General features: G+C 37.8%; 1 protein-coding gene across 4 annotated transcripts; it reads left to right on the forward strand.

Moving 5' to 3' along the window:
• Positions 1 to 3176: 3176 nt before the first annotated feature.
• On the forward strand, positions 3177 to 16112 carry LOC121866474. Of its 4 annotated transcripts, none has more exons than XM_042366184.1 (10): positions 3177 to 3662; positions 4607 to 4726; positions 4845 to 4985; positions 8108 to 8211; positions 8794 to 8947; positions 9819 to 9956; positions 10305 to 10469; positions 12769 to 12890; positions 13190 to 13289; positions 14650 to 16112. In XM_042366184.1, the coding sequence occupies exons 1-10, from the start codon at positions 3629 to 3631 to the stop codon at positions 14700 to 14702; spliced, it is 1131 nt and encodes a 376-aa protein (XP_042222118.1). In that variant the 5' UTR covers positions 3177 to 3628; the 3' UTR covers positions 14703 to 16112. The 4 variants fall into 4 exon arrangements, with proteins under 4 accessions (XP_042222118.1, XP_042222115.1, XP_042222116.1 ...); XM_042366181.1 differs by having other exon boundaries at positions 3182 to 3662; positions 13190 to 13571; XM_042366182.1 differs by having other exon boundaries at positions 3185 to 3662; positions 9849 to 9956; positions 13190 to 13571.
• The last annotated feature ends 59 nt before the right edge of the window (positions 16113 to 16171 follow it).

The raw sequence follows: 16171 nt of genomic DNA on the forward strand, positions 1-16171 counted from the left end.
GATACCAATGCATAATGCAATTGGATTAATACCAAGTTGGCTATAGCTTGTATAAAAAGACCACAGTTTACACCCCCCCCCCAAAAAAAATAAAAATAAAATAAAATAAAATATAAAATAAATATAATAATAAGTCATAAAAAAGAACTGTACAGATATCACGCAAGACGATCACATTAACGGGGTTCAACCGTCCACCTACCTAATGAGCCCGCAGTATATGTACCGCCCTTCGGTAACGAATTAATTGGTTAACCACTAAGGTCCGTGTGTGTGTGTGTGGTGTGGATATATAATTTCTTTTGCCCTTTCTCGCTCATTAAAAGACCTGCCTTAATTCGTTGATAAAAAATAATCTTTTATTGCGAAGATAGCTACTGAGAGGATAAAAGACTAAATACGGGGAAAATACACTGGAAGACATTATCTGGTTCAGTTCTGCTCCTCTTCACCCACACCCACTGCAGCAGTCGGGGCCTGATGTAGCCGCTGGTCGACGGTTGTGGGGAACACCGGTCTACCTACCTGAAAAATACTATCCGACTTCGGAAACTTGGTCTATCTCCCGTATAGGTAACTGAGCTCGGCTGATGCCGAGGCGCAGGCTGACCATTGTCTACAATAAATCTGGAGGCCATATTTCCGTGTTCCATTATGCATCTTTGACAAATTATTCCTGTACTTCTCTACTGATAAGAAACCAGTAGTATTCCACGGTTTACCAGCTCATTTAGTTAGGCTGTGCGCCTTGGTTAGGTCACGTATTCTGTACTATATAATTTTACATTCTACAGAATCTTCGGTTAGGTTTAGGGCGGTTTGCGCTAAGGTTTGAGCGAGTTAAGTTTCGGTTAGGGTTATTTATAATAAGTTAAGAGTTGGTCAATATTACGACCGTTGGAAGTGTTGTTGGCAGGTGTGTCGTATGTGCTGTTCAAGGTCTGCCGTATACTTGGCACTGCTCTGCTCCACCGTTACGTGCGTGTCCTCCACATGCCACTAAGTTACACGCTATGTCAATTAACCATAAATCAAATCTTCATATACCATGACTAGGAGTTATAGGAAATAAAAATACTATTGGTTAATGTTGCTAATATCTAAAAAAAATGTTCTTTTGTACGTCGGAATCCGTTTTCAGTAATTATATCAGTATTTTTTTCACCATTTATCTTAGCTTTCCAGCTATTGTTTCTTTCGTAATTTTTTGATAATTTGATATTTCATTATTGATACCGATATGAGTTCTGGACATTACAGGAACAGGTGCTATTCTACGAGTATATAAGCATGTGGAAGTATCAGAAACGTAAATATCACACTTCAGTTGTTAGTTTAAAAGTTATTGTATAAATTTTGGTTAATAACGAAGAAGGAAGTAGAAAATGTCTAATATTAAAAGTTACAGCAAATATATATAGAGAAAACAAAACACGTGTTGCTAGGCCTTGTTGGCTACGTTGACAGCCACGTGTTAGGGTATCTTGTGTTGGTGTTCTGCGGCCAGTTATTGTTTCTTTCTGTTACAGTCGGGCAGTAACTATCACCTCTCAATCATCAAAATTAAACTATTGATCTTAACCTTGGTGGAACAATAGGCCACGTCAACAGCCTGGCCTTCACAGTTTACAGAACACAGTAACAGTTGGGTATAAAAGTCGCTGATAACTGTCGAACAGATACAAATCAGTACCTTGTCCCACTTACTCATTGCAACGTCAGTCATAATAACATTCACCGAAGGCTACAGTGGTAGAGTGAATACAGTGCTGTGCCGGCCACGCTGAATCCTTGCATACATGAGAAGGCTTTACACGGTCCCGAACGGGCATTCATGCCTACAATAATAATATTATAATAATAATAATTAATAAAATTTTTAATATTTATTCAGTAAAGTTGTCGTACATATTTACAATTGAATAAACATGTTTATAACTACTCAGTTATGCAGTGCAGCATACATATTAGACAATGTAGGCGTATAGTGCACGTAGGCCTAGAAGTATACCGTTTCCTGTGTCCTAAGGCAGTACAGGTAAACAGTAAGGCAACTTGTTCAAGGAAAGCCGACGAAGTGCTTATTTCCAGGAGTGTCCTTTGCTGAAACGTTAATTTAAGAACACAATAGTAAGAATGGAGGAAACTGCAGCGGGCCTGTTGGTCCATGGGTAATGGGTATGTCCTGTTTACATCCAACCCCTATCGCCCAAATATCCATCCAACCTAATGTATGTTTGAAGCTATCCAGGGTAATCGAGTTCATGATGGTGTTTGGTAAGTTGTTCCTCTCATCCACTATATTTCTAAACCAATGTTTACCTATCTCGCGCCTAAATCTAAATTTGTCTAATTTAAAACCATTGCTACGAGTTCGCTCCTGGTTGGATAGTTTGAGTACCTTTGTTATATCACTTTGTTTAGCCCTGATTTCCATTTGTACACCTCGATCATATCGCCCCTCTGTCTCTCGAGGGAGTGCAAACGAAGATATTTTAACCTGTCTGCACTCAAGGTTCCTAATCCCTTGGGCTGTCTTGTCATTCTCCTCTGAATTCTTTCTAGTAATTCTATATCCATTCTGTAGTTGGTAACCAGAACTGAACTGCGTAATCCAAGCGGTCTCACAAGCGCAAGATATAGTTTTAGGATAACCTCGCTAGTCTTGGAACTAACATTCCTTTGTATGAACCCAAGTACTTCGTTAGACATGTTTCGAGCAAATCCATATCGACTTGGTTTAAAATTCCTAATTATCATTACTTCTAAATCGTTCTCACAGTCGGGTTTCTCTATAACAATGGAGTTCATTTGATGTCCGGTTTCTCTGTTTACATCTCCTAAGACTAAGTACTTTACATTTGTCCACATTAAATTTTATCTGCCATTTTTCAGACACATGCAATTTTTTTTTTTAGAACTTCCTGTAGTTTTGCGGAGTCCTCATCAGATATAATTACACGCCCTATTTTAGCGTCCAAATTTACTTACGTTGCTGTCTACGCCTATATTTATGTCGTTAATGTGTATAATAAATAGTAATGGTCCAAGTACTGAGCCTTGGGGTACTCCACTAGTGACGTTACCCCAATCGGAGTGCCGATAATGCTTACTCGCAGTTTCATGTCCTGTAACCACGCCCTATCCCATTTAAGAATATCCTCTCCAATTCCATGAGCCTCCATTTTCGTGTTAGTCATTCGTGGGGGACTTTGTCAAAGCTCAAGATTCTAGAAATACCATTTCAACACTTCGCCACAAGTGTCCTGTATATCCCCAAACACCTGTTCCCCCACAAGTGTATCCTGTGTACAGCTGTGAGCAGAAGGGGTTTATCACGCGAGGACAGAGTACTGAGGGGAGCAGTGTAGCTCTGAACCTACTGTTGTGACGAAAACCTACCGACGACAGCACTCTTCGCATCACTGTTCAAACTTTCTACCAGCGAATCTTAAACAATTGATCACTTGCTTGCGTTTACATGCTGGCACCACTTCAGTAGCAAGTGATTCCAACATTCAAACTTGGATGACGAGTTGATGGTGCAGCCCCCACAGTTCATCGCCAGTCATAAGCCGCCGGTGTCCATAGCCACACAATATTTGACTCGATAGTCATTGAGTCTACCATGATGCTTTTTCTACTGACCAGGGAGCTTGAGGGTAAGGTTTATTAAGTAGTGCGTTGTTCTGGCGAACCTCAACTCTACCATATTTTCTAAAATCAATTATATAATTTTTTTTTTATCTTGAGTTTTTGTTGGTACCAAAGGGAAGCTGAGATTCTCGCGCATTTTTTATCGATATAATTAATTTAAGAAAATGGTTTTAAATAATAAAAACGTAGGTTGATTGAAAATTCAATGATAAATTTCAAATTCTACACGCCGAGACATGCATTTGTTTTTTGTTTTTTAATTTTTTTTATTTGCTCTATAGATTTCTTACAATATTTTGAATATAGGGATATTATTGAAATACCACTCGTGTGTGTGCACAGTTGGAAAAATTACTGGTGAAAAAAATTGACGAGCTATATGTATTTCCACGCTGAACTAAATGTGTTCACAATTGGTAAGCAGACCTGTTATTATCTAAAAATAATGTTAATTATCTGAACTATCAAAATGCAAAAGATTTCAAGGCATTAGCACTTCTGAGAGGATGTTAGAAGTTTTTAAATATTTACCAAAAATGGTATATATAAATACGCGCTAGTACATTCGCAGTCCAGCGGGGGAGGAGGTAAACATGCTCAGGGGAACCAATCCATTATTTGAAGCTATAGACGAGGCTTATGGGCCAGGTTAACGTGGAAAGGTTAAAGGACTCCAGGCGAGCATGGTCAGTTGGTAATATACAGTATATACAGTGCTTGTTTTACGTTTTTCTTCAGGTGTTCTGGTAAGAGTTCCTGCGATAACCAAAATATTAGCTAATAAAGAGGTATTACAGGTATGTGTCGAGATGTCCATCTTTGTCCCAGCCTTGGTGTTACTATTGATTACACACACACACACATATATATATATATATATATATATATATATATATATATATATATATATATATATATATATATATAATCAAAGATTAAAATATTACAGGGTTGAGTGAGCAGGTAATGACGCCTGGGCTGCTTCGTGCATATTTCTTGATTGTGCTGCTGCTGTTGCTGAACCGTCTGACCTCCTTCTGGACCTCCACCAAACCTCTGAGTCGTAAAGGTACCTTCCCCCTCCCTCCCTCTGTCTATTGGTGCTAACTCTAACTTCATATATACTGGCACAATACTGTAGTTTATTTGACAGGGCCCATGAACTGACAGGCAATGTCTCCCTGTAGAGTCGACTTGGCCAATGAAAATGCGGGAACAGATGCTTCTGCCCGTGATGATCTTAGCGGTAGTGTACTCCCTCCTCTGGCTTCCTGTCCTGGTGGTCAGAACCGTCGAATTGGACCACGACTTGAGCAGCTCCATGCTAAGTATGTTATCACTACCTCCTTGTTTTCTCTGTTACACCTTGTAGAGTGACCAGGGCATAGTTAACAGGTCAGTGTGAACGGTATGAAGTGAGCAAGGGGAAATAAAACAAGTGTACAGTACCTCGCTCGGTCCGCTACTATTTATTGTACACATACAGTGATATAGACGTAGACAGCAACACAATTACATTTGTTGATAATTCCAAAATACGGCTCGTAAAGTGAGAAGAGTCGAAAGGATTGCATGAAACCTTTAATACGGTCAGAAGTATGGTAAATGCAGTTTAGTACAGTATATGTACTCCAAATATAATATTCTAAGAAAAAGGGTAACTAGATATGACCTTAACGTAGATATAAAAAATTATAAACACGAGGAATATTAATGGCTATTGATTCGAAGTCCTAAAACTACAGCAACTGTGTATTTATGTATACCTCTCGGCTGAATTACGCTACCCAGTCGGGCATACTAACTGTTCGTTATGTAGTCGAGGTAAGTCCTTGATAATGTTTCGCCAGCTTTAAAGCCTCGGACAAAACTGGGAAGATAGTTTTGTCGCTCACTGAACATAATAAGGGAAAAAGAATACTTGGCTTTATATCCAGGCGTGTTAGTAACAGGAGTACCTAGGCAATAGGCCTGTTCCATTGACATCTCCATCGTCAACAAGTAACCCGACAATCGGAAACTAGTGAACAAATTTACCTGAAACTCGTTTATAAGGTGTTCGTCTTTATAGAGATCGTGCGCTACCATCCTCGGATTAACTTCTTCGTACACATTACATCTTGCAGATTTTCTCTTAAGAAATTGGGATATGAACATTTTCCCTGGCAGTAATCGCATCCATGTTTCTATTTCTTATCAAGTCTCTTGTATTATCCGTTTAGTGTATTAGTGTTGGTTATATCAGTGATCACAAACGATAATGGGTCGTAAGTGAGGACCGCTCTTTCAGATCACCTATGGAAGAAAAAAAGATTTTGTTTGAGTTTAACGAAGTTTGGCAGCGAAAGGTAACCTAGCTCAGTAAAACACAACTGGTTCGGTGTCATTTTTCTCACGCCTATTAGTTATCAAGATCTGTAGAAGAGGAGGTCTTTCCGCTCACAGGTGGGTGGAGCTTTGCCGACTCCTCGCTCGTTTCCGTGAAATTTGCTCACAAGACAAATCCTCAATATTAATGGAAAGGAAGATAAATGCTTACAACTTTTTTGTTTAATTATTTGCAAATCACGGTTTATAAAAATCAATATACAAACCTAACCTAACCTAGCAGCAATAGGACACTGCATCCGATTGGAGTAGTTATAATTGGACTATATTGTGACATTTTTATACATTATGATTTGCCAATAAAGATTATAAAACATATAGTAACAATTTTACCACAATTTGTTTTGCAAAGGCATGAAAAATGCATATATTCATATTTATCAGTTAAAATATTTTTACAAAAAGTTTCAGATTGTATCAGTCTCTGGCAGCGCCGTTCACTGCCCACCTTAAGTAGGTAGTTCTATAATCTCTGGGGGAACAGATGCATTATATACTGTGGTGCTAAGCAGGTCACCTCACCTCTGCCAGTGATACTTTCTACTGTTACTTACCAGTTACTTTAAAGGTAATCCCCACTCGTTTTTCTGGGGAATTCAAATTAAGTTTTTATCTATTCATTATTCATATGGGAGTTTCTAAGACCCAGAATTATTTCTTTATTTCAGTATCGATTTTAGGGATTCGTATCCATTTTAAATAAGAAAAATAAAACTGAACAGCATTACCAAGGTAGAGTCTAACAAGAGCAAGATATTGTTGTAATATAACCTGTGCACTTTTGTTACACTTGTAGAGAAAAAAAACACAGGTTTTATTATATCGTACTCATAATAATACAACACAAACACTTTACAACAAAATGTTCACTATTGCTAGTTGTAAATACCAAAAATCAAGATTTGATAGACACATCTTTGATTTTTACTTGTGATTTTGGTACTGGTAGCCCAAGTAAATTATACTTGAAGTTTCTCTCATAGGCAGTTGGTTCAAAATGAAGACTGCATGCACATCCGAGCATTAGCGGTACTACTGATGTATTTTCTCTTGCAGAGGTTAATCCACGTGTACCTTTTTTCATCTTTAGGAAATGTATGTAAGTGTATATTTCCCTCTCGTTTGACCACAAAGAATCGGATCCAAACACTGCACAATTTGCGGGCATTATGTAACAAAGGACACCAGTTTCCCCCCAGTAGTGGCTGCAGCCGACTGAGGGGGCGGCCTCCCCACCTGTCCATTCTGTGACGATGATGCACGAGCTGGGTCGCATTTTGGGCCAGGTATGGGCAAACCTCCTCTTCAATAGACCTTGGATGTTATAATGCCCAATTCTAAAGCGTAATCACTTTTTAATTTTTAATTTCAATCTAATATATATATGTACTGTATATATATATATATATATATATATATATATATATATATATATATATATATATATATATATATATATATATATATATATATATATATATATATATATATAGAGTATTATACGGAAAACTTCAAGCAATGAATACTTATTATAATGTTCATTCGAAACTGATTTCTAGTGTTAATATTATTATTATAGACAATGTGTTTTCTGACCGAATAAACTGTTTCAATATCGATACTTCTATCACTGGTTTTCTTCTCGTAAGCAGGATATTAACACATCTTCATCAGCAGTAACGTTGGCCGATATTCTTATTAATATCCTCCTCATCTCTGAGTCTTCGTTCGAATCAAACTGTTCAGTTGTCAGTTCCACTGTGTGGTGGGAGGTTCGACGTAGTGATCTGCCGTCCAGAAAGGGTGCAACGGGCCATTCGCCCTACACCGCGGGTGTTGAACGAACTTCTGAACGGAACTGTACATGTGTGTTGTTGGGTGGGTGTTAATATAAGCTGCCTTGGGTGGGTAGATTGGCCCACTATAATTTTGTTAGTCTTAGTTTCTGACGTTCATGCATCATGAAGGTTTCCAATGAACACACTCCTATCACAAGATAAAATTTGTAGAAGTATCATGACTGAGGCTCTAAGTATATACTGATATGAAGTGTTATCGACAGCTATTCTTTGGGGTTTCCACTGCTACACCCAGGAGCGTTGTACTAGCTATTTCCTCACGGCGCTCGTCACCTCCACCTTCATCTACTTCTGCAGTAAGAAGAGCGTGAGTTTTTCCCCTCTTGCTTTTACTCCTCTTTCTTATTCCCCTTTATTTTAGTAAACATTAGTGTTTTAATTCGTAGAATAGAATAGGTGTGTCAGTACACACACATTAAAGTTCGATGGAGGCAAAAATTGTATTACTGTCTCTCCGTCCGTCCGTGCGTCTTGCCATTTGTGAACGCAATGACTTTAGACTATTTATTCTTTAACTTCCATATATGCTTCCGTATGCTTTCTCATCTTATCACCTTCTCATCCAGACGCCCGGTAGACTATAGTAATGTTAAGGTCTGGAGCCTCTTGACATGTATCCTTTCCATGTAATTTCACCTTGGCAGAGGTCTTCAGCTGTTCTTGACTTTATCCTGTTAATTCTATCAACCCATCTTCTACTGGGTCTACCAACAGGTCTTCTACCTCATGGTTACCAATCATGTATGTGCTTGAAGTCTCTTCAGGGCGGCGTACGCTGAAGGTGACATTACTAGTTGTTAGGTTCTAATCATAAGCTATGAATGAATGAGTTGCTAATTAAACTTGTAGGTCCCTTTAAACAATTAAATGGAGTAAGTGTTTGGTGCAGGGTGTGTGCAGCAGATGGTGGGCGTTGTCGTGGACGTGTGGGTTATACATACCGATGTTGGTGAACGAGGTACTCTGGCACACACTCTCCCCAAAGGACTGGGGGATAATGACCATCGCTGTCTACTACAACCACACCTTCTCCTACGAGATACGTAAGTCACCAAATATGCTTTGATTTACATTCAGCGACGTATAGTGAACCATGAGCACAGCCATCCTTTTTTATGGGTAATTTGTGATTAACGTAAGTTTTGTCTCATTCATAAAATTTCAGTTTTTCTGTTGCTCATAGGTAACCACATTTAAATATTAACTTATTTTAAAACTATGACCAAACTTTTATTTTGACTCAATTTTTATTAAAGAGGCAAGCTTGTTTATGACGAGTGGGCTACGTAAATAGTCTAATTGTTTTGTGGACGGTGGAGCATAATATAAATAATTAAGTGTTGAAATTACTAGCCGTGCAACTGTGACCATGACATTGTTATATAAAAAATAATCATTCGCCCCCTACTTCATCTCTGTATTATTTGTTAATTTTTCATTCTCCTTTCTTGGTATATACAATTATACATGACACGTCGTCACATCTTTCGAAAAGGCAACATAAACTAATTTCTTAAGTGTTTTTTTTTGCTACTTGAACAAATCTGAAAAAAAAAAACAATTAATGACGAGCGTCACACACACCAGTAAACATTTTTAGACACGTTTAGAACATTACTAGGCTGGGGTGTTCCTGCGTTCCTGTGACAAGTTTCTCAAATACGTGCCCAATTCCTTTCTCCAAAACGCCCCTTACTAAATTTACGTCCAGGAGAGAAATTCGTTTCTTGTTTTTCAGCTCTACTAGGGTCGAAAACCCTTGTTCAGACATGTACGTAGTTGCCACCATCACTATTACTTGAAGGGCTTCCATGGTAATTGATTCGTATTCAGAAATTTCACGCAATCTATCCCAATAGTCTCCATTGTAGGATTAAGTTTCAAAAGATGATTTTGGGTGAATTCATGGTGAAGATCCTTTGTGGTCTCCCGACATCCGCTTAGTTGATGTGGCTGGTGATGAAAGGATTGACCATCGACGTCTGATTCAACATGGCCTGCGCATCCTTCTGGGGGAAATATGCCACAAAATTGCTCGAGACACCGCAGACGGTAGGAAATGACGCCCTTCAGTAATTTATCCAGGTCGGGTTGATTTTCTTTCCATTCACTAACTCTGAGGAAATTGTCCAGATGAGAGAAATTGGGAAAACAAAATTTAATTTGGGGATGTTTGTATGCCTCATGGAATCATTATTTTCATGAATTTTTGTTTTCCCAAGAGTATCCCCTTTGTCTTGTTCATATTATCACAAATACACTTAAGGATCTTAGAGACATTTCGGGTGTGACGTTTACACTGGGACCTCCCTCCAACTCCACTTTTCTCCCTTGGCTGCCTTTATATTAGACCTATATAAAGAAAAATTCTTCGTTGTGTAATCTCGTGTTGAAACACAGCATCGGTGGTGTGCAGGAGGCGAATGGATGAAGAGTGGGTGAGGCTGGTGATGGGGGAGTGGGCGGTGACTGTTGTGGTAGCTGTGGTGATGACGTGCTGCGTCTCCCAAGCTACCTCGGCTGCACCCCGCCACGACCCAGAGAACAAGAGTAGCTTCCCAACAAGTAAGTTGCTGACAACTATTTTTCAGTTAAAGATGCGACATTTTCCTGTGTCTTATGTTCTCATAATCGTCTCCCAGACATGAGAATATTTAAGAAAGAACGATTATGTTGCAGCGTCATTTTAGTGTTATAATGCACAGTGCAAACATGTTCATTAAAAAAAAAATACATACGGTAAACAGTAAATTAAACTTCATCCCAGTGGATACAAACCCTGCCCAGAAAATGTTAACATGGCAGGGTAAGTATTTATGTAAATTTGTTGTTACTGCAGGGAACCCAACTTATCGTTTTCTTGGATCTTTTCGGATTCATGTACCGCACTCAAAAAAAATGGAAATATTTTTTTCTAATGTAGTGTTTTATGCGGATTCCAAAAATGTGATGTCTTTGAGAAATGAATAGCAAAAAATTATAGCCCATTAAACTTTAAATTTTTTTGCATTGAAATGCTACAATATGAGGTAAAATACCAAAAATAACATCAAACTTTTGAAAATCTTATCCAACCTTTCCTAACCTATAAAAAGGTTAAAAATAGCTTTTGAGTACATAGATCTCATCTGAACACCGAAAACACGAATAAGGTAAGTATATAATAGTTTTAGGATTTTTATAGGCTAGGTAAAGTTTTCAAAGGTTTGTTTGGTGTTCTTTGCTTCATCACCCATATTGAGCTGCAACGAAACACACAGACTAAAGCAAATAGGTTTAAAATGATAACATTTCAATGTAGAACACTGAAAGTTTAATGGGTTATAATTTTTTTGCTATTCATTTCACAAAAAAAAAAATCACTTCTGGAATCGGCATAAAAATCTACATTAGAAAAAATCAACTAATTTGAGTGCGGTACAGGAAACCGAAACGATCAGTTTTCTTTAACGCCCGAAAAATCCTTTGTGCTACCATTGCGAGTATCGCTTTCATGGCAACACTTAGTTAATTTTGGCATGATTTACACCACGAAACAAATCGAGTTTGGTGCAAATCCTTAACCCAGTTCTCGAGTTTTTTGGAGATAGACGTACTGGCAGACATAGATTGTAGCCTAGTCCCAGGTTGCTCATCTGACTTTCTGCCTCATTTACATACAATTTTCTGACAACACAGGGTAGTAGGTAGTAGCCAGCTATCAAACAGGGAGGTACTACCGCCTGGGAAGATATTGGAAGCATAATGTGTTGTCTAATGGTAGACCCTGCTGCTATATCGCATCACGAATATTGTGACCAAGTTCCAGGTGCTGATCTGTCTTTCTGCCTCATTTACAACAATTGCAGGGTCTCAATTGTTTCTCTTACTTGATAACGCAACATACACGTAGCGTTTCTCACTATTGATTTTTTTCATTTTTGTATTTCTTTATTATTATTACTACAGTGTTATTATTATTATTATCATTATTATTTTATTGTACTTTTTTATTATAAATTTTATTTACTATGAATTACTGTACTGTATTATTGACATCCCCCCCCAGGCCCCGATGTGGGTTAGTGACCTGTGCCCGGGTGGGCTAATGCCCGTAGAAAAAAATAACATTCAGTATATTGTTTCTCAATCTTGACTTTTTCATTTTTGTATTTATTTGCGGTTCTTTATAAATATTATTATTTATTGATTTTTTTATTTGGTTTTATAATTTTAATTAATTTTTATTAATTATTATTATTTATTATTATTTTAACTATTATTATAACATTATTATTATAACTATTATTATTATTATAAATTATTATTATTATTATAAATTATTATTATTATTATAAATTATTATTATAAATTATTATTATTATTATAAATTATTATTATAAATTATCATTATTATAATATTACGCCCCCGGTCCCGATGTAGGTCAGTAACCTGTGTTCGGGTAGGCCAATCCCCGTAAAAAAAAAACGGCCGAAAATAGCATTCTACCTAGCAGTTGTGGGCAGGGTAATCATTGTCATAAGTAGCGTTATAAAATTACAATCATATAGTTATTGTTTATCATATTTCTGTATTTATACAATGTACAGTACTCTCTTATTGCTAACCTTTACATTATAATCAGCAGCCAACTGTAAGACATTGCAATCATTGAGTCGCAATAAAACTATGAATGATCTCAATTGTTCTGCAAGAAATTAAATGGACCTATACATATATTGTCCTTACCTGTGTTGTAGTCACGGCAGTGAGTGGAGTGTATACGGTTATACCTTGTCTTTAACGTTTTCAGTAACCATGAGATAAGTAGATATCTTCATTAAGGCAATATGGTGAGGTCATTTAAAATAAATGTTTCCCCAGGAGTGAAGTGTGTGACTGAGACATGCAGTAGGGTGTTTGAGATGGTGTGTGCAAGCGCCGTGCTGTGGGCCATCCTCCTGCGACCAGCTTGCGCCCTTTACCTTTACTTCACCCACTGGAAGGTAAGTACTCTTCAGTAACGCCACCCACTGGTTTGCATTGCACAACACCTCTTGTCTTTTAAATCTAATTATCAGATTATAAGCCTATTCTCAAGTGAATCCATCACCCGGGAACATTCTTGGATATTTTCACAATTGATCTTAATGAGGGTTTCCTTCCCTCACTGTGTTTTAATATTTTAGTTTTGATTGTTATGGATGATAAGCTGTGTATGTAGTCACAAACATAACCCCACTTCCCTTACACTCACCACCACCAGTTGTTCCATACATCCTTCTCTCTTCTCCGTCACTGTCAGGTCTGGTCTTGCTTACTGGATGTTCCCACACACTGCTTCCTCATCGTCATCGTTATCATCGTCCCTCGGGAGATAGAAAGATATACAGACGAAGAGGACCGTGAGTATCAAGCCGTAGGGGACTGCAGTGACGATGATGACGTAAGACCCATATGGCAGACAAACCACAATTTTAATGAAAAAGGTGTTTACAACGATGATGTTGACCCTTGGTGGGAGACGAAAGAAACCTCGGGTCAGCTACCAGCAGGAACTGCGACAAATTTTACGCATCCTGTCATGACAAGTGAGGATGTGAAACTTGTAGCTGAATATAATGAAAGGTGTCTACTAGTTACAGTGGAAGCACCTACCAGGACGCTGTGGGAGAGAGAGGAAGACGGTAACTAACATCTAGAGAGCTTTTTGATGGGGGTTTGAGATGAGTTTTCTGACGGGCATATATCATACAATGTTAGTGTACAAGTACTTTCAAAAATATGGATTCAGGGACAGTCATCGTCTCTGAAACCCGAGGTCGATGGCTTTGTTGACAAATAAGTATTTGACCAAGTCAAATGTTTTGGTTTGGTGAAGCCACAGAAGTCGTATGTTTTTATAGATTGTGGTATATGTAATAGAGAAACCTGAGAAGACACTGGATGGTGGAGGAAGTTTTCATGTTGCTCAATTGCTGAGGATCTATGGCGCCTGCCATATCAGCACAAGCCCAGTCAAAAACGAAGCTTTCACATATTAGGCTGAGTAATGGGGTAATGGAAATGGGTTTGTAACTCGTTTAAGGATTGTGGTCTCGTTGACTTGGGCACTGGTGACACATGTGAAGTCTTCCAGTCAGCTGGGCATCCTGCTTGACTGAAAGAAGTATTAATAATGGAATGCTGTATTGTGGCTTGGCTAGTTCCGTAGAGAACTCCTTGTTGAACTTCATTGGTAAATCTATGGGAGTGGTGGAGCGCTTGATCCCGAGTTTGTTCAATCATCTAGCGACTTCAAATTCTTGCGCTAAAGGCAGTGGGGTTGAGAGGGCTGGTAGGTCAGCTGGGAGACAGGTTGTGTTAAGCTGGGAGAGCGTCTGACATATAGTTGCAGAACACTACCAAATTGACTCCATCTTTGGGAGACGATCACTACTTTTGCAGGAGCATCACCGGTGTAAGGTCTGAAAATCTACCACGATTTCCAGAATATATCTAGGTAGATTATCAGGCCCCAGAATCACTTCTGGGTAATTTCTGAGTTTCTGGATTATAACTCCTGGTAGATTCATGAAGTTTCCAGAACCTACCGTCCACCTAGACTCCTCCCCCCCCCCCAGTACTGTACCTAAAGGTATGGTCATACATGATTTTTTATGTTCTTTAAATAAAATGTTAAACATTATTCTAGTGATCTTTGAATGATATACGTCCTCCGCCGTTTACCACAGCTCATAATGAACTTTCTCTCATCGTTTTCAGATTCGTCCATCGTAGACGAGGAATATTTCTGTCCAAAAGTGGGAGTCGAATAGTAATCTAGAGTTTGAAAAATTAATTTCCCTTGCTGAAAAATCTGAGAGGATGTAACGAACCCAACGAAGTTCCTCATCATTACAACTTACTGACCTTTAGTATACAGTATATTGTAGAGGGGAGATAAGAGGCAATTGGCTTAATTTTCTTGGAAAATACCACTTGTGTAATTTATTAGCATCAAACAATTGTTTTCTTACTTGGTCATACGTTACTTCTATAATTTCTCAGTAATTTACTAATCTTATTTGAACATCTCTTATCATCTTAGTCATACTCCCCACATACATACACTCTATAATTAGTCCTGGTCTTTTTTTTAAGTTCCCTGTGAACTTTCAGTACATGTGACCTCTAACTCAAATTTTTATATATCCAGTTGCTATCTGAACTTTTCATCAAGGTTACTAAAAGTAGTTTTATTTGGCATATTTGTATGGCTGAACATAACTCACCGCTGTAGTGTATAATGAACAAATATCAAACCAGGTTGGTCAGTTACTGTATTTCTATTTAAGACACATTTTAAATTGTAGTTTAGAAACCTTTGGAAATAACTCCTTCAAGCATTTTGAACGTATATATAATTGATTTTTTTTCCATTTGTCAATCATCCTCATTATCTGGTTCCTATCACCTAATGCAACGTCACTTAGTGCATAACAGACAAGTTTTTAGGTTACTAACTAATTACATAATCACTGTATCAACGAGTTTCTTATTAGTTTGAACAAAATATTGACATAAATGAAATCCATTTTGTTTTAAATTTTTTTTAATATGATCATCAAACATAAAGGTTTTCTTGTAACACTTTTGTTACACTCATGAGCCACCGGCAAGTTCCGAGGAGCTTTGTTCAATATACATGGCCATATTGACATGTTTACAATTGAATGTCTTGGTGAACCTTCATCACATAAACTTGTCATTATTAAACTAGATTTATCTTGAATTTCTTTTGTTGGTAGAGACCTCCTCTCTTAATGATTATATTCAGTATGCTCTAAAGGTATCAACGTTCATGAGTCTTTAAAACAAAAGCAAAAAAACATTTGCATTAATCAACAAGCCTATAACAGTCATGTGCTTGGTAAATTTCTCCATATTAATTGAATAATTCTTAAATACTATAACATCAAATACCACAATAGGGGTTTTATTCTTAGGTAAACAAATATAACGAAGACTTTGTGTTCGGTTGTTCATGTCATGTCTACATCTGCTTCTTGACCCACAGTAATGGGGCTTCTAAAGATTTCCTCACATGTTCTCACTCACTTATTGTGGACCTGGTCTCACCCTCCTCTGTATATATACACCTTGGTTTGTATTTCTCTTTAGTCTGAACTCACCCCTGAAGATGTGAATTACACGAAAGCGCTTGGGAACTTCGTGTTTTCTTCTTTCCTTGTGGTTATCAGCATATACCTAGATCACGTGCACCTACAGTGATTTACTTGTATAT

Source organism: Homarus americanus, unplaced genomic scaffold, assembly GCF_018991925.1.
Source record: "Homarus americanus isolate GMGI-L3 unplaced genomic scaffold, GMGI_Hamer_2.0 scaffold16430, whole genome shotgun sequence".
NCBI lineage: Eukaryota > Metazoa > Arthropoda > Malacostraca > Decapoda > Nephropidae > Homarus > Homarus americanus.